At 45.4% G+C, this 24967-nt stretch overlaps 1 protein-coding gene across 4 annotated transcripts in view; it reads left to right on the plus strand.

Moving 5' to 3' along the window:
* The window catches only part of Exn (Ephexin), a 182108-nt gene that overhangs the window by 102246 nt on the left and 54895 nt on the right, over positions 1-24967 (plus strand). For all 4 annotated transcript variants that reach the window (XR_008613590.2, XM_050184427.3, XM_055073448.2 and 1 more), the window contains exon 10: positions 14297-14336. Coding sequence is in view for 3 of the 4 variants with exons in the window: in XM_050184427.3 (XP_050040384.2) it covers positions 14297-14336 (40 nt within the window). In the remaining variant the exon portion in view is untranslated. The remainder of the gene's footprint in view (positions 1-14296; positions 14337-24967) is intronic.

Raw genomic sequence — 24967 nt, forward strand, 5'->3', positions numbered from 1 at the left:
TCATACAAACGTTCTAAATGTATGTAAGCATTGAGAGTTGCTCGATCAAATCAGACAATGAAACCTGCCCGGCTCTCTTGTGTCCAGACTGCCCGGGCTGCACTGAGATCCTCTTCTACTCGAGCTCGTTTTCTTTTTTTGGGGGGGGATGTGCAAACATCAAAATTTTCAGATACAAATACTTGGCATCGAATATTGAATATCAAATAATGATATGCATACACCCGTTTATTAGCAAGTTGGGTTATTTTAACATGCTGGAACATCACACTTGCATTGTGAACAGTAAAATATAAGACTAGCAAGCCGTTATCCTAAAAGATCGTGTATTTGGCTCGTGTTAACTTGGAAAATTGAGTAATTCCTACTAGCTATCTGTTGTGGCCAACCTGTGCCATATTGTGTGACTCGGAGGCACTTCACCCTGTACCAGTCATGTCACCCATCGCATTTTCTGTCACGCTCAGGTTGGGGATGGCGTTGCACAGGAGCACCCTCGCTGTGTGCAAACCCGTGCCCCTTGATACTGAAAGACTGGCTTTTCCACTAAGCTTCGGCGTCCAGCGGCTAAACGTACTTTACAGGCAAAATTTCGGCGGCAGCACGAAATTGTCACAAAATTCAGCACGAGATCACTCGCATATTTTTCGATTAGACAGAAAGAAACTCTAAAAACCGTGTTTGCTCCTGCACAGCCAGCAATATGTTCGATTTGCTTAGAATATTCATAACCAAATATTCGAACATTTTCGAATACCTGGTTGCCATATCAAATACACCTATTAAAAAGATAATTTTCTATAATATACGACATTTTTGAATATTCACATAACCCTAGTTCTTTTCATTAATATTTTTTTTTGCGAGTGGGTCTTGCCTTTTACCACAGCTTTTGAAATGCTCGCATCCAATGTGGCAAGTAATACAGGTTGTCCAACATAACTTGAGCCAAAGTTTTAAAAACTAAAAGCACTCCAGACGCGAGTTGAACTGAATGCATACTGTTTGCACTGGCCTAGAGTTACTTGGGCTATATTTTATTTTCCCCTTAACTAATGGATAAGTTATGTTTAATTAATCAGATTGTTAATTAATCAGTATTGGCTGCAGACCCCAAGTGTGATACGCAAAGTTGTAGAGCACCTTGAAAAACCTTTCAATAAATTGTTTCGAACACGATATATTGCATGTGGTCCTTTTTTCTGCGTTCCAAAGAAAGCCCGCGAAATATAAAAAAATACCACATGACGGGGTGCTTGCGCACTGTTATTGTGCTGCTCTCAAGCGTGTAATGGGTGAACAAGGTCGGCTGCAGCGAGACTGGCCCACGACAGGGTGTTATGTCTGGTGTAGGTATCTGGGCATGCGGCTTTTATCGCATGATGGTGCAAATGTGTGCTGCTGGCCGAGCGGTGCTGAAGCGATGAAGCGTCCAAGGAGACGAAAGAGAACAAGAACATAGCTTTATTTTTTTATGCTTGAAATGGGCAAGAGCTGGCAGCTTGCTGACGGAGTGTAATGGGGTTGGGTGGGGAAGCGGCGGCGTTAGGGGCCGGAATGATTTGCCAGTGACCTTCAACCCAAAAAGTGCGCTTTTATTAAAATGCATGTGCGAAGGGGTCACCATCTGCTGCAATGCAGATTTGGCATCTGATAGGCACATCTTCCGAGGCATTCTTGGTCATGCTATCAGGGATGGAGTTGCAGACTTGTCTTATTTGGTTTTTTAGGTTCTCTGATGTTGTGGTTGGTGTCCAGAATACTTGACCCTTGACGTAACCCCAATCCACTGCTGCGGGAATATTTCATACATCCATTTGCAAGCTTTGCTGCTGCCGTGCGCGGGAGCACCATCTTGCTGATACCAAATATCCTTGATCCTAGCCAATGGAAGTTTGCAAAGAATATCCTCAAGTGCCCCATCAAGGATGTCGTTGGCGTATCTTTCGCCTGTAAACGTGTTATCAAAAAACACAGAGCCAATGATAGTGCCACCGTGAATTCCACACCACACATTAACCGACCACTGATATTGGTGATGTGTCTTCAAAACCCAGTAAGGGTTTTCATCGCTCCAATCATGAGCATTGTGGATGTTCACTTGGGCATTACATGAGATGGTAGCTTCATCAGTCCACAGTATTCTGTTGACAAAGCCTGGGTCCTCTTCCGTCTTGATTATAATCCAGTTTGCAAAGTCCTTTAGATTTCGGAAATCGCAGGGCTCCAACATCTGGTGCAGCTGCACGTGGTACGGATGAAGTTGCGTCTTCTTAAGTACTCTCCACACTGAAGACTTTGACACTCCAGCTTCGGCACCCATACTACGAACATTTGCATGTGGGTCTGAAGAAAACTTTGACAGAATATTTGTCTTTACGCCCTCGCCCATGATTGAAGTTTTATGTCGTTTCTTCATAAAATTCCCAGTCTGTCTCAGCGTTTCATATGCACACACAATCATCATTGAGCTAGGACGCGTACCTAGATGCCAGCGTTGAAATAGCTCAACTGCGTGCCTTCTATGTCCGCTTGACACACTCGGAGCCAAAACCATATCCGCTCTTTCCTTACTGCTGTGGAGAACGTACGTTGCTGTGGAGAACACGCAGGGATACGGGCACCTGAGGAGCACTGGATATATTGCAGTTCGCTGGGAATCATCCAAACGAGGTACATAAGGTATGGTCAAGATCCGGCAAACTGGAACAGCCTGCGGGCACACTCTCTCAGAGACTGACACGCTGATCATGGTGCACAAGTGTGAAGCCAGGCGCGGCCACCTGATACTGCGACCACTAGGTGATGCGCCTAGGCCAGTGCCAACATTAGCATTCGGTTCAACTCGCGTCCGGAGTGCCTTTCATTTTTAAAACTTTGGCTCAAGTTATGTGGGACAACCTGTATAGTATACAGAGGGAGGCCCCATAGTCAAACACTATATCGGGATCGTCTGTAAAAAACAGTTGTCATAACAACTCAAAGAACAGTAGCACATCAGTAAGGTAGTGCATAGGAAAAAAAAAAGATGTTTACAGAACAAAACACGGAATTTATTTTAAAAAATAACGATGTTTTAGCAGATATCATGGTAGCAAGGCAAATCACAATATAGCAGAAAATTCTTATGGGTATGAAAAAAAGACAAGAGTTTATTCGCATCATCACAAGAGCACTCAATAAAAGAAAAAAAAATGAATGCAATAAATATTCTATTAGTCTGGCCATAAGTGTATTTTAGTTCTCTTTTTAATTGGTATGAAGATCTTGCATTTTTCTTTCACTGAAATGAATTCACAGTTTGTTTACCATCGTTAGTGCACTCTCGCTAAAAGAAAAAGTGGCACATCCAATCTATATTCAGCGAAGCTTTATGTGAGTGCATGAAGAGTCAAAACACACCCACAAAGGGGGTGCACACAAATTATACTGAGCCTTTTGTTAAGCAGAATCTGATTACTAGCAAGCACGATGGATGCCTTGAACACATAGTGGTTTCAGAGGCAGCATACACATCCGTACGCAGCACAAGAAGCCTTTACTTCCTCATTACCATGCAGGCACATACATGTGAAGGCAAGCTTCCTGGTTGTTTTTTCCCTGCATGGCCGCCGTTGCCGCCATCTGGTATTAGTCAGAGGAAACCGGCAGCACGTGCAGAGCTCATACTCTGCTGAGATTAGTTGGCCTATTCGGCAAAAGAACAGCCAGGCTGCAGCCACGGTCACGAAAGGCAGCGAGGCTCGCAAAGAGAAAGCTTTGCTTTTGATTCTTATGGAACATAAATGTGGTGGTGCTATAAATACACAATGTTCTACTGTATAAGGTTGCTATTTGTACAGCTATTTGTGATCGTTATGGGCGCAAGAAAACACTAAAAAATATCTTGTTTTTCTTGCCATGGCAGTGAGAACAAAATGCTAATCTGCATAAAAATCTTTAAATTAAAAAAAAATTAAAATATTCTTGAATGTGTTTTCTTATGAGACTACCATAGTTGTTACAAATTAAAATACCGCTAACAATTATAAAGTGAAATGAAGATAGCATAGCCATATTTATCATGCATTCAAGTATATACATGCCAGATTTCATTGTAAGGCAACAAAATTTAAGCCTTATAATTTGGTGACATGCATAGAGGTTGCATGAAAATAACAAAGAAAATAAGCATTTTAAACTTTCAGCAAGCATATAATATGTGAATCAACATACATAGTACTATGTGTGAACAAACTCAACAGAACGCACTATCTCTCCCTGCAACAGCGGCCCTAAGTTCAGACAGTGTGATAGAGATGGCAAGCTTCACCCGAGAACACAAGGCTCTTGACCAATGGCAGACGTGGCTTTGTGCCTTGTGATTTAAAGAGTCTGGCAGTATGGCTTGATGGGGCAAGAAAAACGCTCATTTTACAGTGCTGTTAGCCTCTTGGTGGTCGGCATTTTTCGTGTGCTGTCTGTGAGCGAAAATTATCATCATCAGCAATGGCTCGTACCTTTGTAAGCCAGCGAAAAATGCAGTGGCTCATACTCCTCTAAGGCAGAGGCTACAAGGGCTCAGCAAAGTGCAGCAAACAGTGCATTCATTGAAAATCATTCATACAACATACAGAACAGCATACATTTCAATAAAGAACAAGCTCAAAACAAGCATCCGAAACATCACTAAAGCGTTGCATATCCACCTCAGCAGTTGTAGTGATCGTTTTGCGACACCTTCGCTTGACATCCACTTTTGCAGGGCCGGGATGACGAGTCAATTTTTCTAATTTCGTTTTCAAGCTACGAAACTACCGCAGGATGTATCAGAAACAAGGAGGCCTATGCTAAGAGCCCACAGTGGTAGGAAATACTGCTGTTTTCGAGTAGCTCAAGTGTGCTCATGTTTCACTCACCTGTTGCATTTGCATTGCTGTATTGACTAATTTCATGTTTATATTCGATACTGATATTGTTGGGCATTGAGGGGATGTCATACAGATAATGAAACAAGCAAGAACCAAAAATGCTATTTTTTTAATGGAAATTGCTGTTTTTTCACGTGATCCCTTAATTTGACTCTGGTTAATAGAATATCCTCTTTAGTTCGACTTTAACCAAAGCTCCCAGCTTGCACTCGTACATTTCTGTGGGTGAAACTTTTGATATTTTGATCCTGAAATTTGCCTTCACCAGATTATTCATACTCAACAAGTCAGCAAGAAAGCCTGATCTTAAAGGGCCCCTTATCAGGCCATTTACAGATTTCGGTTATACGCTAGAAGTTATTACATGCCCTCTAGGGAGCATTTTGCTACGATAATTTTTTTAATTAGTTCATTAATAGCTGAAATAGAAATATTTCAGTGCTGTGAATCCATGAATTCAGGAGGCAAACGCCTTTGCGAAGAGAGACACCCTCTCCACTTGCCCAGTCTAGCCTCTGCAAGCGAAATTCCTTCCATGTTCTCCCAAACTAGAATTCAAGGATTGCGTGACGCATATGTCACGGGCCCTGCCTTCATTTTTTTTTTCCCCCCTCGCTTTCTTGCTGCGTGGCACACTTCCACTGACGGCATCGCGCGCGAGCTGTTGCGTTTTGCACAGCGCGCGATGTTGCACGCTGTGCACAAGAGCACCTGACCAGCAATATAAGTCAGTGCTACACGAACACTGAGGTAGACACAAGCGGTGCACGGAGCATGATTGTGTGCTGGAATACGGTAGAAAATGACACAGTTTCGATGCATATAAGACAATGAAGAAGATTTACAGGTAAACCTCGATATAACAAAGTCGTTAAAATCGGCAATTTGCTGTGTTATATCAAAATTTTGTTCTATTGAAATTCTACCTTTTATTTATTTATGTTTGTTTGTTTGTTTGTTTGTTTGTTTGTTTGTTTGTTTAAACATACCTTACAGGCCCCTAGAGGCATTATGTAAGGTGGGAGAGTACACTCAAAGATTATAACATACAATAATTAGAATACATATATATACATGTGCAAAAAGTACAGTGCAAGAAATGCGCTAACATACAGTAACATGGTGTTACAATTGTACGGTGGACAAACCGAATGCTTTTGAATTCGACAGGTCATTGAATAATAAACTTTCACACAGTAAAATATAATCAATAGAATTACAGAGCGAGCTGTACATAATAAGGCTACAACAAAACAGTATTTAATGGATAGTTGCACATTAATAACAAAATAAGTACACATGCCGGTCGACTTTTCTTACACGGAAGGGAGCTGCAGAATTTTCTAAATTACTGGGCAATCGAAAAAAAGCAAGTTTGAATGAGAAAACAATTCATTTTGATAAATTTGGGAGTCAGCAACAAATTGCACGATTTCATGCCACGTGATGTCAATGATATTGTCACGTGGTAGTGACGGTGAAGAAAGCAGAAAAACTGTGAATGGTGAAACTAGTGTTTTATTGGGCCAGCCTTTGCCCTAAAAACAAGTTACGCTCAAAGCACAACAATAGCGGCGAACTCAGTTGGCGATCAGCGAAACTTTGATGTGCGGATCAAGTACGTCGGCTTTTATTCATCAGTCATCGAAGGTTCCAGAGTGATCGCTGGTGCCCGCGTGTCTCCCAGAAAGTTCTACACCATTCACGTCACACGATGAAATCAGATTACACGAGGTTCGTCGACAACGGAGAGCGGATACAACCATCGATAGCTTTCGAGAAACTTCCAATACATGCAAGCGCGTGCTGCACTGTGTGATAACATGTGTCGGCTGTCAGTCTTCTGCTGGTTCTTGATCCACAGGCAGGCATGCTGTCAGGCATCTTTGGCATGCTGGAGATAGATGGCAACGTCAAGATTCTCTTCGTCGGTGACATGCAACTGCATGGCGTCAAGAGTCGTCATCGGGTTCCTGCTGTAAACCAGCTTGAACAGCGTGATCTGCGTTGTTTCTTGCACCGCCATGTTGTAAGCGAAGGTTACATACAGCAGGACGGCATTCTAGGTCTTGTGTTGGACGTCGACGTACATTGCTACCATGTCGGCGAGGGTCTTATTCAGGTGCTCCATAAGACCATTCGTCTGCAAGTGGTAGGCAGTAGTCCTCCTGTGGCTTTTCTGGCTGTATTGCAGAGTGGCTTGGGTTAGCTCCACTGTAAAGGCTGCTTCTGTCGGTAATGAGGACTTCTGGGGCACCATGTCGCAGCAGGATGGTCTCGATGAAGAATTTCGCCACTTAGGTTGCGCTACTTTTCGGCAGAGCTTTCGTTTCAGCAAAGCGGGTGAGGTAGTCTGTGGCCGCGACGATCCACTTATTTGCAGTTGTTGATGTCGCAAAGCCCCCCAACAAGTCCATCCCAATCAACTGTAGTAATCCCGCTGGCCTTGTTCGGTGGTGTCTTGCGTCGCTGACAGTCTCATCATGTCTTGATGTAACGGGCGACGTCGGCGATCAGGTGCAGCCAATAATACTTTTCCTGTATCCTCGATAGCATCCAGGATAATCTGAGGTGCCCAGCGGTCGGATCGTCATGTAGGGCGTGCAGTACTTCTGAACGCAGCGCTGAGGGAACAACAAGAAGATAGTTGGTGCGGACGGTGAGTTCTTCTTTATGAGTAGGTTGTTTTGAAGGGAGAATGAAGACAATCGTCGCCTAATTGCCCTAGAGACAACGTCGGTATTTCCTTAGTAATACTCCACGAGGCCTTTTAGCTCCAGGTCTGCTCGTTGCTGTTTAGTGAAGTCTTCCGCGCTTATTATTCCAAGGAAGGCGTCGTCGTCCTCGTCGTCTTGCGGTGGGGGATCTATGGGGGCGCGTGACAAGCAGTCGGCGTCAGAGTGTTTTCTTCCGGACTTTTATATTACCGTGACCTCATATTCTTGCAGTCTTAGACTCCACCGCGCCAGCCGTCCTGAAGGATCCTTTAAATTCACTAGCCACACAAGGCGTGATGGTGACTGACGACTTTGAATGGCCTGCCATATAGGTAAGGGCGAAATTTTGCTGTAGCCCAAACAATGGCGAGGCATTCCTTTTAGGTTGTAGAATAATTGCCTTCCGCTTTTGACAACGACCGGCTAGCGTAAGCTATCACGTGTTAATGTCCATCTTTTATCTGGACTAGGACAGCACCGAGGCCCAGGCTACTGGCGTCAGTGTGGATTTCGGTATCGGCGTGCTCATCGAAGTGCGCAAATACGGGCGGCGACTGCATGCGTAGTTTGAGTTCTTGAAATGCGTCGGCCTGCGGCGTTTCCCACTTGAACTCGACGTCACATTTAATTAGCTGTGTCAGCAGCTCAGCGATGCGTGAAAAGTCCTTGACAAAGTGCCTGTAGTAGGCACACATGCCAAGGAATCAACGCACTGTCTTGTTGTCGATAGGCTTCGGGAACTTTGCGATGGCAGCTGTCTTCTGCGGGTCGAGGCGGACTGCAGATTTGCTGATGACGTGGTCTAGGAACAGAAGCTCATCATAAGTGAAGCGGCACTTTTCCTGCTTCAGAGTGAGCCATGATGACTTGATGGCCTCTAGTACTGTCGCAAGCTACCTGAAGCGATCTTCGAAATTTTCGACGGTGACGACGGCGTCCTCCAAGTAAACAAGACAGGTCTGCCACTTCAATCCTGCTAAAACTGTGTCCATCACGCACTGGAACGTTGCAGGCGCCAAGCACACTCCAAATGGCATAACCTTGAACTCATAGAGGCCGTTTGACATGATGAAAGCGGTCATTTCGCGCTCTCTCTCGTTGACTTCGGTGTGCCAGTAGCCAGGTTTGAGATCCATCGACGAGAAGTATTTAGCATTGCAGTGCTGATGCAATCTATCGTCTATCCGTGGGAGGGGATATACGTCCTTCTTCATGATCTTGTTCAGTCGAGGATAATCGATGCAGAAACGTAAGGTTCCGTCCTTTTTCTTCATCAAGACTACAGGAGATGCCCACGGGTTTTTCAACGGATGGATGATATCGTCGTGCAGCGTTTCCCCCAGCTTGTTGCCTAATAGCTTGTGGGGTTCTCCTCCCGTACTGTTGGGACAAAGGAACGACAACACATTAGTGCAAACAATCACAAGGGCATTTATTGCACCTTTCATAGATCAATGCCTGCTAGCCGAGTTGCTATCCACAAAACATGCCGATGGGCGCGTGACAAATCGCGGAAGTCCGACTCACCGCGACTGGATAGCGAGCGAATATGTTCGCCCCTTGCTGGACCCAACGCCTGGTCGTTCGCGCGTGTGGTCACACGAACGGTGGCTCTTTCGCATGAGGCCTCACGAGATGGTCTCGCAGAAGCATGGATCGGCGCACGCGCGGCATGTCCGCGCTGCTTGCCGGCCCGAACCAAAGAGGAAGCGCCTTGTCTTACCCGCACCCAAGTAACCCCGCCGTGAGTCGGCGCTAGCAGCGCAACACTCATGCCATCTCTCGCACTGCGCTTCAACCACTCCAACCACCCGCCGTGGTTGCTTGAGTTGTGACTATATGCTCGTGTTCATGATGCCGGGATGGTGGCTGCATCGTCATTCCAGCTTCGTAATTCAACGTTCACCTCTGATTCTCGCATGCCATCTGTGCTTGAGCCAGGTGGCATGTATAAGAAAATCCTGGAATCACCTGGCAGTGGTTGTATCCGTTCAAACAGCGATTGAAAAGCAAGTTTTCCTTGAGCGTTGGTTTCCGAGTGCTGCATAGCAACGCACTATCTCCTCGTTCCTCCCAAAGCTTGTACCTGACTTTCACAGCCCTTCTCGTCGTTACTAGGCCGCTTAATCAAACAGTGAGGTGTGCTCTTTTCTGGTGCACATAGTATCCGAGCACGACAACACTGTATCAGATTCCACTATGGGAGCGTCGTCACGGCTCGCCCAAGGTGAGCAGCTGCACCACACCACTCGCTCAAATGGCTATAAAAGGACACGGGCTTCATTCAGTATCACCATCATGTCACCCGTTTGTGTCATCTAAGTTATACCATGTGCTACCATCAGAGAACATTTAGTATCTGCGTTTCTTACCTATCTCGCACCTCCATGCTGCTTGTTCATATCAATTTAATCATTCATAAAAGTCTGGCAGCTGTCGTCTCATACTCTCACTCATGTTAAGTATAGTTCATTATGATCGTGTCGCACACACAAATACTGGATTTACACCAGCACATTGGTCAACTTGGTAATGCTTTAAGGAACCCAAAAAAATGCTACCAAACTAGCTGCCTGCGAAATGCTTCTTTTCTCCTCTCCCTTTTTTTTTTCTTTTTTTTTTTTTTTTTTTTTTTTTTTTGACAGCACTACCTGATTGCATGTATAGATGCGAACAAAAGTTTGGGAACCAAAGGTGCCCGCAATATCTTTTTTTTTTCTTTTTTTTTTCGCAGACTGGCTATTTTGGCTGAAATCAAAGGCGCACGCCTACGTGTGTATGTTTGACCAATACAATGTATTAAACCAATTCCAGGCTGCAAAGCTGTGCTTGAATATATTTTAATTTTTTGCTGATGCCGTGTTCTCCAAGCTTTTGCTCGCGACTGCGCAGACCTGGAAGCATGTATATAGTACATGCCACTGTCCACACAGGGTTGGCAACTGGAACGCTTTAACTACTAGCATTTTCCTTTCTCTCTGTATCTTATCTCTCTTTGCACATGTGCAGTTGGTTCACGTACTTTCTCTATACCCAAGGCAGTTTGTTGATAATGAAGTACTAGACATCTCTGTGCCTTGTGGTGTGGTCCCAGAGATGCTGACCATTTTTGTTCCTTGCGTGTGATCTATGACTTATGTTTATGGGATAGACATCAGCATCACTGTTGACTTACTATTTTCATTTTGTTCCTTTTGTTTCTGTTTGTTTCTGCCTTTATCTTTACATTTCTTTGTGTACTACATAAATGACAGACTCTTACCTGACTATTCACTGTTTGCCTTTAGCCTGTGGTAAATGCTGTGCAGTTGTTTATCTATTGTTGCTGTATCCTTTCCTCGGAGATCGACAGTTTGAGTTGAGTGAGGCTGTCTTGAAGACACTGCTGTGGCATGTTTCCTGCAGGTCTGAGTGCATTCATAGCACCACTTGACATCTTGAAGGAAAGCTGTTTGTTTATGACAGCACAGCCTGTTCCCATGCACATGCTTCTAGGTTGTGAATCTATACCTGACAGTAGACACAGCCTTTGCATTGCATCGTTTTACTTATTCTTTACCTGGGTCTATTTGCTCGTTCCTGTCCCAAAGTTTCGTATTTACCATCCAAGATGTATAGTCTCAGCACATCACCCTTATCACTGTATGATATTTTGCTGTGTATAATTTCTCTCTGTTAACCCACTCCTGCTATAGCGCTTATTGCGCTACAGTACAAATAAATAAATAAATAAATAGCAGTTCTGTACTGTCTACCACAGATAAGCCTATGAGTAGCACTTTGTTTTGGAATATGTTTCATTGCATCAGGGCCTGAGTGATAATTGATCATTTGAGTGACATGGTTAATCATTTAATCAGCTAGGATTGCAAGTTCCAGACAATACTACTTTTTACATTGCGAGAAAATGCCTTCGGGGTGTATCATGGTGTGTTCATGCTTTGTTTGTTCAGTTGTGCATTAGTGTTGCTAATCAAATACGAGTAAGTGTTTAGGAACTGGCTGCAGTGAATTGGCAGCACTTAATCCTCTTACCCTGAGGCATGCACTGGCTGGGAGCCACAATGCAGGATGACGTCAGAGGGGGGACAGATACAGCACGTCTCAACCTTTGCTGCTCTGGTGCAGTATCAGCTTGCCAGTCATTTTTGAGCTGCTTGACTGTGTTGCATGGGAGATTAGTACTGGGTGCCCGGAAGCATAGGTTGTGCACACAAATGCACAAAGTATCGGCACTGTCTGACTGCATTGCTCTACATGTTCTTAAAGGGGCTCTGAAACACTTTTTGAACATAGTATGGAGAATAACTGCGAGTCGGCCTAATTGGAACAGATTCATCTTAAAACTTTTTGTGCACAAACAAACGGGGACGAAGAATAGGAGCAACACAAGGACGAGCGCTTTCTAACAACTGGTTTTATTGTTGAAGAACCACCTGCTTAAATACCCACAGATCTGCGCGATCTAGTCAACAAAGCACGCCTATAGTGCATATGATACCCGCAGATCTGCGCGATTAAGTGAAGTGAGCACGTCAATAGTACATATAACACTTGTGATAAAAAGACGTGGACAAAAGCCACCCGGTCAACATAAAAACAGCAAGGTGCATAAAACAACCACTTATAATAAAATGCGTTAAAGATGTGATGATAGAAGCGAATTTTCTTTATCCAACAATGAAACAGAAGGATGGCTGATGCATTTTTCTTTTTGTTTTTCAATCCAGTGTGCTTCCACAATTTCCCTAGCGGTTTGATTCCTATGCCTATACAAAATGTCTGTGCTACTAAGACACGGTGAGCAATCATGTTCTTGGCAATGCATTGCCAAATGCTTACTAGGGCGACCTTTCAGACTAGACAAGTGCTCCCTTAACCTCGTGTTAACGCATCTCGCAGTCTGTCCTACGTACACATGACCAAACGTCATAGGAATCTGATAAACAACGTTATTCGCGCAATCAACAAATTGGTTCTTGCACGGATGTTTAAGACTACATTCTTTCTTTACATCATCCTTACTTTTGAACTTCTTTTTAACCTTAGAACACACACTACCTATTTTGTTTTTTGCCAAGAATACCACTTTTACTGCATAACTACCAGCCACCTTTTTAAGTCTGTGTGAAAGGCCGTGCACATACGGAATCACTGAAACCTTGGAAGCTACATCCTTTTGCCTTTGATTCTTTGTGCATTGTCCTTTATCCTTTTTAAGTTCTTTCATTAGTCTAGCGCACGATGCCAGCATCACAGCGAGCGGGTACCCAGCCTTTATCAACCTATCAATTTGCTCAAAAAATGCAATCTTTACAGTGTGGTGACATGACTTCAACAACGCTGACCGGAAACACGAAATGACTATCCCATTCTTCACATGCCTGGAATGGTTTGAGGCATAGTTCATTAGCGGTTTTCCAGCTCGGGGTGAGAATGACCAACACACATGTTCCGGTAGGAATTTTAACTTGACATCAAGAAACTGTAGCTTATTATCTACCGGTACTTCCGAAGTAAATGTTAAGCCCTTGCCCAGAGAATTGAAGGCTTCTACAATTCTATTCCTGAAAGCACCCTTGTCTACAGGACAGCCTAAAATCAAGTAGTCATCGACATCATCACATCTTTAGTCATCGTTCTATCATCACATCTTTAACGCATTTTATTGTAAGTGGTTGTTTTATGCACCTTGCTGTTTTTATGTTGACCGGGTGGCATTTGTCCACGTCTTTTTATCACAAGTGTTATATGTACTATTGACGTGCTCACTTGACTTGATCGCACAGGTCTGCGGGTATCATATGCGCTATAGGCGTGCTCTGTTGACTGGATCGTGCAGATCTGTGGGTATTTAAGCAGGTGGTTCTTCAAAAATAAAACCATTTGTTAGAAAGCGCTCGTCCTTGTGTTGCCCCTATTCTTCGTCCCTGTTTGTTTGCGCACAAAAAGTTTTAAGTTAGTATGGAGACATTGAAGATCTGTACTAAATGCTTCTGTGAACAAGTGAGTGAAATATTATTGTGCTGCGTGCAGCAGGGAATTGGCAGTCTCATGTCAAAAACAGTGAAAAGTTGCCTGCTCTTGCTTCGGCAACGTCATCATGCAGCCTTATAGCAAGCAGTTGGACCTGCCAACGATTGACTGGTTTTGTAATCGCGCAAACATTCTCAGTAATACTATACTTGCTGATTGTGAGTTAAATAAATGAAAAATGTCTCTGCTATCCTAAAAAGAGAGAAAACGAATTTCATCGTTGCGCTGCCGGTCTACACTTAGCAGTGGCGTGCTGCGTAGCGTAGTCTACCGTGGCTGCCACGGGCTGCCACAACAAGCCCTCTCGCTACTAAGACTGTAAACTTTTGGGCGGGGTCTTGCCCCCTTGCCATCTCCCCTGCACAGCTTCCAGTGCGCTAGTGGAAATTAAAAGAGAAAGTTGTATATTGGTGTGATAACTACGTCCAGCTTTGCCTGTGCTTGAAGGACGCGAAAAGATTTTGCGGCAGGAGATTCATGAGGCGACATAGTTTAATAGTGAGATCATTCTATGATGAGCTAGAAGAGTGTTCCAGGGCCTTTTTAGTAATGAGTGACACAAGTGGTGCCTGTTGTCTATGTTTGTGGCTGGGGCGTGTGCCTGTTGTGACAGCCCAGCGTGATGCCTTGCAGGCTCCTCCCCCCCACCAGCAACTCCCTGTCCTGAGACCAGGTGCGTGTGCAGAGCTGTGTGCAGCTTGGAGACCGTTCACGGTATTCCCAGCAGCATGCAATACTCCACGACACAGCTTGATTCGTGTGCTGCTCCACCGTCTGGCGTTGCAATAGCTTGGTTCCCTGTACTGGCAGCTCTAGCTTAGGACTGTCTGGAACCTCCAAGGTGATAGCGCCTAAGACAGGCTAGTCAGCATTTTATTACCTGTCAATCAATTAATTAGTTTTTATGCTTCCAAGAAAATAAATTCAAGGTGAACGCCTAGATTGTTTTTAATTCTTGTTCACAAAGTACCTGTAAAAATGTTGGCGAGCCTGTTGAAGGTGCTTCTTTGCCCCAGTTTGCTTCCTTTTTCCGTAGTCTATGAAATGAACCCCAACTCGCACAAGGTATTGCTCGGCTTTTAGCATTGCTCCCGGTTGCTGGAGCCTTCATCTGAAATCATAACCATTGGTCAATACCTTATATTCTCATGTAAGGCAGTACTTAAATTTAAAGGTAGATTTCCTCTTGCAGCGTGTGTACAAATAAAAAATAAATAAATGTCTACTTGTCTTACAAGACAAGTGCTGCAGAATGCAGGAACCTTTATTTGACCTTTGATCGCAACTTCAGTTTTGATGTCCGCTGTAGGACGCAGACATCAAACAGACCACTAGTTCAGACCACTAGCTCTCACCCCCTTTGCCCTTGCTCGCGCGGGAAGACGGCACTCATCAAGCCACCATCCTTCTCGGCTCACCCTCGCAAGCTCTCACTTGCACCTAAAGCATACTGATCTTATTGCACTTGAACTTTATGTGGAACGTAACACTGCAACTCTTCGTCAGTCATTCACGGTTGCGCAGTGCGTGATTGGAGAGGTGCGTTTGCAAGCAGCCGCATGTAATAAAACCATTCTACCATCTGCATCCACAGAAGTTTCCATTTATTGTCTCCATATTCCTTCACGGTAGTGAAATTTCGTTATACTGAAATCGTGTATAAGCACACACTTTCTTATATTGCGGTTCTAAATATGCGGTGCTCTATGGACAAGAAGTTATGTGTTAAACTATTCATTACATTGACAGGTTCATTATATTGCAGTTCCTTATATCGAGGTTTAACTGTATAAGTACCCGAACAAATTTTTGTTGGTTCTACCACCATTGGAGTGCAGCGAGTGGTGGCCAGCACCGAACCCAAGGCCTCGTGCTCAGCAATGCCACTCAGCAGCACCGATGGCAGTGCAATGGAGAAGCACTGCATGGACTCTCAAAAATGTTGTGTGCTGTAGCAACTGATTATGTGTGCAGGTGCCTGCTCACTGCAAGTGCATAGAGTGCAGGTGTGTATTGAAATATCAACAGACACAAAGCAGCCAAGTGTCAGGATGGAAAATGTTGCGTATAAGAGACAACACATGCTCTACATACCTGTCACTATTTGAAAGCAGTGCAGGTTCTTGCTAATGCAAACAGAAAAAAAAAGTGATGCTGGATTAGTGACAATGAGCCAGAAATGTTGTTTGCATTCTTGTGCAGAGTGCATGCATTAGTGATTTAGAGGGCAAGGAAAAGTGGGCCTTGTGCATAGTTTCGGTGATTTAAACGGACACTGAAGGCAAATATTAAGTCCAGCTAAAGTGATAGTTTAGTGCTTGAGAATCTCTGAGGCGTCAACATTATCGCGAACAGGGCCTTAATAATCGAGAAACTGAGGTAAATGCAGGACATGATTAGAGATTCCCCTGGGACATTCAAGCTTTTGCCCAATGCCGAAAGCACTCCTCAGTTAAATTCTGTCACTAGTACTCAAACACTCATTGCAAAAAACATCATTGTATTGTATTATAAAACGAAATGAAATGCTGCTTATCCAGTTCTATTTCATTTTTACGAAAAGAACTAACTGAAGTTACTCTTGACAACGACGCAGGCGGTCGAAAGGTTTCGTTTTCACTCAACTCTGCGCCACCCATGCTTCTGCGTTTCAGCAGTTTTGTTATTGCGTAGTGCTGCGCTAGTTTTGCTGGCTCGTGAAACTCGCACAAACTGCAAGTAGCAGAGAATTCAAATTCCATGTGATGTCGCGGGATGCCCAAATGGTCTACGCCACTTGGCCAAAAAGCAGCTGCAGCGGCGAATCCACCGCTCTGTCTTGGCTTAGTGCCCATAGTCTGTTGGGCGCCGTGTTACTTGCCGATGGCAGCAAAGGGTGGCGATGGCGTATGCAATGTCGCCACACCCCCAGTTGGGTGGCGGGAGATTTGAATTTCGAAAAAGGTATTCGGATCCTTCAGATGCGATTTTCTCGTAAACTAAGTCCTTTTTTGGCACGAAAGAAGCGTTGCGAGATTTATGAATGGCATTTAAAGTCCACATTGACTTATTATTTGCCTTTAGTGTCCCTTTAAATATATATGATGTGTAAGTCTTGAGTTGAATACAGATAAAGTGTAATTGTAATCAGCAGCAATCTTTGGATTTTTGCAGCTTGTTATTCTGTACAGTGGAATTGCAATATTTCTATCCTTATTGGCCTGGAGAGCAGTGTGCCTGATGAAATATAACAGAGCCCATTTGGGCTTTCTCTCTCTCTCGAGAACTTGCTGTTGTAGGTATTCCGCCAGCCCTTAAACACAAACTTGCATTCTCTGCTTTTTTTTTCACAAAATCGAAAACACGCAGTTTAGTCCTATTGACTGTGTTTCACTTGTGTGCAATGCCCTGTCAGCAGGTGTAACAGGGCATTTGACCTTGCAGCTAGTGACAGTTTGCATTACACTACAGTTCTCTCGCTGGTTGCCTGGCACACCCATATTTTCCAGATCATGCAGTATTGAGTATTGCTCAAGATTTATTGCGAAGGGTCACGTTTTCAACATTAATGGCATGGTTTGCTGCAGATAACATCAGCTGTTGAGCTGAAGGCCGAGCTGTTGACAGCGTCGTTTTGTCCATGAGACCGACTTCACCTTCATTCTGGATGTTCTTTGGATGCAAGCAAGCAGCTTACTTTTCTCTTTGAGGTGTGCACAGAAAGCAGTTTCCTGGCTGTGTGGCACGTTTTGATGGTACTATTACTGCTGTACTGCACTACACTTTATTCACATCACTGGATCGATATTCGGCCAGTTTTCCAACTTGGGCATTGCAACTAAATAAGGTAAAACCTGATTGATATGTGCCCACCTACAATGTAGCAATGAAGATGTAGCTGCGATGAGTTCCAAACCAAGTCTCTACAGAGCCTAATCTATCGGTCCACTTAAGCTTTAGTCGCTCATCGTGTGCACACCGGTTAGTGCGTACCCTAATCACTTTTTGTCATGCAAAACTGTTATGTCTGGGGGTGTCATTGCACATAAATGTATGCGTAAGCCACAGTAGTCCAAAAGGCGTAGACAACCGAGAACAGATAAAATCTGCTTTGTTGTGTCAAGCACCATTGGAGGCAGAAGCCAAACTCCATGCCGAAGAAAAATGGCTGTAGTGCCGTGCAAAGAATGGGTACTCGGGCTGGAAAGTGCATGGTGTAGGCAGAGCTTCTCTCAGCCGGCAGGATTTGTCAGGGGCCCGTTCTGGGTGCAGCCGGTCCAGCGTAGTAGACAATCGGCAGCCCATCACTAGTTCAGACAGGGAGCATCCTGTGGCAGTGTGTAGAGTTACATACCGCTGTAAAGTGGCCTTAAAACGGTGCATCCAGCCTGCGGCTTCAAAATGTCGGCGTGCATCATGCTGCCTCCGGCAGTGGCAGACACTAGCAATGTGCCCGGCTTTCCTACATCCCCCGGACTAGGCATCCAGAACTGGCACAGGCAGCATTCATGTGGTCCCCCACAGCTGGTACAGGAGTCGCTCACCAGTCTCTCAGTGTTCCATTGCTGACTGGTGCTTGCATGTAATTGAAGATTGTCTTCTTCAGCGGTGTCTTGCTCACCATCGGCAACAGTCATCATCCCTTGGTGCACTGGCTCCAATCACTGCGTGGTTGTGCTTTGGAGCGAGGGTAAGCTGGCATCTCGGGCATTGACCTCAGTGGCAACTGCTTCCTCGACAGCACTGGTGAGGGACACCTTCTTTTTTTGCCAGCAGTCGCCGCTTCACCATGTCGTTCTACCATCCGAACACTAAACGATACCGTAGCACGGTGTCAGGGTATTGAAGTTGCAGTGCTGTGCCGTTGTCCAAAGGGCAGTGACGTAGGCGGTGGCAGGCTCACTCGGTGCTTGGTCACGGTGGTGTAATTTGTATCGCATGGTAAGCTGCGGTGGTTTCGATGCTAGGTTATCTTGCAGCGCAGCGAGGATTGTTTCGAACAGGTTATTTTTCAGCTGGGCCTGTGCTACGAGCACCTTGGCCAACTGAAACGTGGCAGGACCACAGCAGCTGAGGAATGTTGACCTCTTCTTGCCAGCGTCCATAGTGTCCTGCACCTCCAGAGAGAACTCCAAACGTTGCACATAGTCCTTCCACTATTCAGGATGGGCAATGTCGAAAGGCTCGAGCCACTGTATTGTGGAAGTCGTCATTGTATACAAGTGTGCACCGGAGCTAGTCTTCTATGGCGGCAGTTTCAGTTGAGTGGCTCACTTCAGCTTGACCCTCGTTGCCAGTGTTATGTAGCACGGGTCGTATCATAAGGCAGCATCGGCACGAGTCGGTATGGAAAGTATCACTTTCCAAACACAGAATAAGGGAAACACAGAATAAGGGAAACTGGCTAACCAAACACAGAATAAGGGAAACTGGCTAACCCAAGTATAGATATATACTTTTGTGCCCGGGAGGTGGCACTCTTCGTAATCGGGGTACACCGACTGTGCTCATCTTAGCCGCTGAACTCAGCAGCCAAGTTCAGTGCAGAACAGAAGGATTCTCTGAAACCTTAATTAAACGATGCAGCTGGTTGAGATGTGCGCATTTCACTGATGTCGAACATCCACGAGCGTAAGCCTGTGCACTCTAGTACGGTTGGCTCGACCCAGCCTGCTTGTCTGTTGAACTGGTATGTGAGTATATGCGTTGGCTTTTATTGAGCCTCCTGCAGCAAGGTAGCTTTTGTTCCTCCTGAGGTGTTTTTCCGGAGGTTGAGGGAGAAGTGCTGCGAGCTGGGTTCTCGTCTCTTGTCCGAACGTCAGTTTCACTGGAGTTTGCCCTGCTGTGCTTAGAATGGTGTTGTGCTGCCTGAAGACAAAACGTGCGATGCAGCGCTGCAGTGACCCTCTGGGAATGTTTTAGGTCAGCCACATAGCGCTAGGCTTCTCCGCCCGCCGCGGGTTGGTAAGGAGCTGATAAGCTGATGTAACGGACAAGATGCTGTTGTCACTAAAACTTGAGAATTCCTGCAGATACAGATGGAGTTCTGTTCGAAACTACCTTGCACGGTAGACTGAACATTGCAAACAATGACCGCATAGCATCAATAACTGTTGCCGATGTCGCTTTGCCCATTTCTCTCACTTCCAGCCACTTTGCATCTACCTCTACCGGGAATGTAGACCCTTCAATAGGTCCAGCAAAATCAATATGCAGGGTGTGCCAGGGCATTTCTGGTGTTCCCCATTCAGGAATAGGGGCTTGTGGTTGCCTTGGCAAGGCTTGCAATTTCGAACCATTATTTCATGTTGTGGTTAATACCAGGCCACCACATGTAACTCCCGGCACACTTTTTCATGGCAAAAATTTCTCGATGGCCTACATGAAGGAGCGATGTGTGCGATGTGGCTTGTCCGCTAAGTGCTACTGGAATCGCAACTCGTGATCCAAAAGCAGTGCGGCCATGATGAGTGCTCAACTTCGCAGCTCGCTTGCGATAAGTGTTGAAGTGATCATCCTTGATGCTGTGCATGTTGCCTTCTTGGACAGCTGTGTAGACCTCCTCCAATATTGTGCATTCCTGTGTTGACGCTGCTACGATATCAACTGTTAGGAGTATATATCCAGGCAGGGGCAGTTCTTCTACTGCGGTGTCTGGCAGCAAGCGGCTTATTGCATTAGCGTTCTGGTGCTTCTTTCCAGTGTGGTATATAAGCCTGTAGTTGTGCACTGACAACTTGATGCACCAATGCATAATTCGTAGTGAAAATGTCTGTGGCATTGCCTTCTGAGGACCCGTAATATCCAACAAAGGTCAATGATCAGTTATTAACTCTTTCACTACCATGGGCGAAATAGGTGTTTTTCATAGGTTACACCACATCTTTTTTTCTGAAGGGTACATAAGGATACATAAGGATACACAAAAAAAAAAGCAGAATGAATGTACTTTTGACGCATAAAAGATTTATTAATGAGATATAGGTCATAAAAAAGACAAAATTGCCCAAATCAAGATTGTGGGATAACATTCAGCAAATTTTGCAAAGGCACGCTTGTATCTACTAAGAAAAATATGTAAAAAAAATTGAGATACAAAATGTATTGGTATCTAATAAGCACTGTCTCCTAAAAAATCAAAATTTTTTATTGAACAGGTGGTCCACTACAAAAATTTAACTGCAAGCACTACAGTTCGGCATGCCGGTCTGCGGCTGCTGATGTTCTGGGCTGGCTTGCGTCGTCATCACCCTCAAAGTTTAAGTCCGACGAAAGGGCAGCATCCTCAATCTAGCTGCTGCTCGATCCATCGATAAAATGAGCCGCAAACGCAGTGGAATCACGAGATCTGCGATTTTTCGAAGCATGCGCGTCGCTCCCAGAGGCGGCTATTTTTGCTTCCTATACTTTGACAATCGCGAAACTTCGGAGTGTGTTCAAAAATGACTGCCTCTTGGGAAAATATCAAACTGCTCAGAAAACAAAAATATACTTCTCCTCCTTCACGTCTGATGGTGAAGTGTGTCGATGAGTGGTGCAGAAGGTCTCGATAGTGGCCTTTCAAGCATTCAGTAGGGGGCTGCCATTTTTTATTTCTACTTTGACGATCGTGAAACTTCAAGGCGCATTCAAAAATCACTGCCTGGTGGGAAAAAAAGGAAACTGCTTAGAAAATAAAAATATAGTTCTCCTCCTTCACGTCCGGTAGCACAGTGTGTCCGTGTGTGGCACAGAAAGTCTCGAAAGCGGCATCTCAAACCATCGTTAGCGGGCTACACAATGGATGTGGTACAGAAAGAGTTAAGGTCACTTCTCGGCCAGTAATATACTGGCAAAGATGTTCGGCTGTGTAAATGATGGCAAGCCCCTCTCTATCTAGCTGGGAATAATTCCTCTCTACTTGTGATGAAGTGTGCAACGCAAAAGCTATCAGGGCTTCCCATCCTTGGTCATGAGCTTATGAGAGGACTGCACCTACTCCACATGGTGATGCATCACAGGCTAGCAGCAGGGTTTTCTCTCATCATAGTGCCTTAGGACAGTGCACTTCCAGAGAAGCTCTTTTAGGGCTTCAAATTACTTTTGATGGCATGGTGACCCAGTCCAAGGAACTTCTCTTTGGAGGAGTTGATATTGTAGTGGCTGCACCTTGATCAAGGCAGCATCATCATCGCATCAGCAGAAATCTGCATACAGGCTTGCGCTGAGGTTTGCCTGCTCCGGGTACCTGCTGACGCATTTATAATAAATCTAGTTTTTGTTTCGGCCTGACATCCCTTCTTTACGCTCTGCTCCGCTCCATCTAAAGTCCTATAGTGTGGTGACCCGAACGTTTCCTCTACGTCTTTACGGGGCCATGTCAACCGAGCAGCTAACACAACTCGCCGAGGGCCAAGGCACCATCAACCCCATGGAAGTTGCCTGTGTCACCATTCGACTGCTGGCGTTTTGGGACCAGAGCCCGGCAACATGGTTCCTCCAGGTGGAATCCCACTTTTCAGTGACTGGCATTTGCACCCAGCTGCGCTAGTACCACTTGGTCGTCTCTGCGCTATCCCCATCTGCCATATCCGAAATTAATGACATCTTGTCTGCACCATCTTTTGCTTTACAATATGACGATCTCAAAACTGCATGGCTACAGCGCACGACGCTGTCATCACGTAGTCGTCGATAACAGTTCTTCTCTATAAAAGAGATCGGAGATTGTAAGTCTTCGCAACTTTTTTGGCACTTGCGTTCATTGCTTGGCCCAATTACAGCTAACATAGACAATGTACTTCTATGCGAGTTGTTCCTGCAGCGCCTACCAAAGAATGTGCATATGGTCCTTGCTCCTACTGGTAACATCAGCGGACCCAACCTCATTTCTTTGGCCGACAGCGTGATGGAAGTCACTGCATCATCAGTCTCGGCTCTCACTTTCATTTAAGACCCAACTCCTGTGAGCAGCCAGTCATTGTCAAGCTCCTCTGTCACTCCGTTGCCGCTTCACAGTCTCTGTGACCACCCTGAATGCATCACATGTGTCGCAGAACATTGACGCTCTTCACTTTGTCACAATCATTGAAGGCACACCAGCATTTCTTGCTGCAGACCTGCCTCCCATGCACGCTCCCATACTCCACCCGGAGTGTGCTGGTACCACAGCCGTTTCGGGAAGGATGCACGCCACTGCCTGAACAACTAAAAACAGCGAGAGCAGAGTTCGAGCACATGCTCAAGATCGGCAGCGTGCGACCTTCTTGTAGCGACTGGGTGCATCCACTACACGTGCCTTCTGCGAAAACTGGGGACTGGCGACCTTGCAGCCATTACGGTGCATTAAACAGAATAACAGTTCCCAACAGATATCCTCTCCCAAACATCCAAGACTTTATGGTTGCACGATGATCTTCTTGAAGATTAACCTGGTACATGCTTACCATCAGCTACCTTTCGCAAAAGACGATATACCAAAGAGTGCCTTAACCACCTTGTTCGGCCTCTTCGAATTTGTTTGGATGCCTTTTGGCCCTCGCAGCAGCGCCAGCCAGTCCTTGCAAAGGTATTTAGACTTGGTCACTCGAGGGCTTCCTTTCGCATCTGCTTATATGTATGGCCTGCTCATTGCAAGTTCTTGAATAGCATTTCAGAATGCTATTCTTGTGCCTTGCAGGCCATGGGGTTGTGATCAACACGATGAAGAGTCAACTTGGAGAGCAGCAACTTGAGTTCCTTGGACATCTGGTCCACCCCTCTGTTATTAAGCCACTACCAGATATAGTTTGCGCTATCAATGATTTCCCTCTGCCCAAGTTGGTGACAAAGTTACGGGAGTTTCTTGGCTTCATTGATCTTGCAGTGAACTGAAAATGTTACCAAGGCATTCACTCAAGTAAAAATCGCGCTCGCCAAGAACTCGCTGCTTGCACACCCCAAGCCTGACGCGCCAACCTCCATCATGACCGATGTGCCCAGTACAGGTGTGGGTGCTGTTCTACAGCAATACACTAATGGAGCATGGCAGCCTCTCACCTTTTTCTCAACGAAGCTCAAGCTGACACAAACATGGTACAGCGACTTTGGGCTGGATCTCCTAACTGTCTACCTCGCCATAAAGCATATTCGCCACTTCTTCCAGCGTCGACACTTTGTGATCCTCACTGACCACAAACCTCTCATCTATGCGGTCAATCTCGACCTACACTCAGAGATGAATACTTTAACTTTCTTTCATTTCGAAATTTGCAACTGATTTCCAGTATGTCAAGGTCACAGAAAACATTTCTGGTGATGTACTGAGTCACATGGATGCTGTTAGCAATGTTACCTGGACACCACCTCGTTTGGACGCAGAACTTCTAGCTCGCCAGCAACGCGATGACATGGAAAGCAACCTTGTCCATCGGTTGTTCACATCACTGCAACTTGAAGACATTGTTTTTCCTGCCGATTCCACCATCGTCTGTGACACCTCTACTGGCTCACCCCGACTACTCTTGCCTCAGACTGCCCAGATGGCAGTCTGTTTACCTTGTAGAGGCCCTCGATTGTGCTGATAGTGAGCAATTTATAAGTTTGTTTGCTCACCTTCAACTTCTGGTAGACTTGGGCCAAGTCCAAGGTACTGAAGATTTTCTCACCACAAAATGTGGTGAAGACAGGGTGTCAGTAGCGGGTACAAGGATGCTTTTGCCACTAGATTGATGGTACTCCAGTAGTCCCTGCAGAGAGACAACGCTCTGTTCTTCTTTTGGACGACAAAAAGTGGTCTAGCCCATTCCGAATGTTGCATCGGCTCAGTGATGCATTATCATTCGCTGTGGAGCGCGTTCCCCAGTCACATCAATGATGTCACAGGCCAGATGATCACGTTGGCGATGAGACGGGCCCAAACAGAACACAACAAAAAGATAATCGGTGCCTTGACTTGCAATGTGGTTGGCACAACAGTGTGCCGCAGCAGATCTTCTGCCTTTACACAAATGTGGAGACCACTCTACCAATGATTCTGGCTTCAGTGCGGGTGCAAGGATGCCTACATAGGAAATGTGAAGAAATGAAATGGCTGCCTCAGCAAAGAACATAGCCACTGATGGGCTTGCCTGTGTCACTTAGCTCCACTAAACCTGTCACGATAAGCATCTTCACCTATCTGCTCAGCAGCACAAGTGGCCTAGTGCGTAACAGTGTTGAAAGCATGCTGCACGTCTTTACGAGAAGTATAAACCACATGCTCCACTGTTCTCTGCCACCACTTAGAGCAGGCAGGACCGGTCCAAGTGCGCACCACTTCTAGGAATGAAAGCAGCCCGCAGTCGCCAGACTGGCTCAACAAGCTAT

This window comes from Dermacentor andersoni, chromosome 3 (genome assembly GCF_023375885.2).
Source record: "Dermacentor andersoni chromosome 3, qqDerAnde1_hic_scaffold, whole genome shotgun sequence".
Classification (NCBI taxonomy): domain Eukaryota; kingdom Metazoa; phylum Arthropoda; class Arachnida; order Ixodida; family Ixodidae; genus Dermacentor; species Dermacentor andersoni.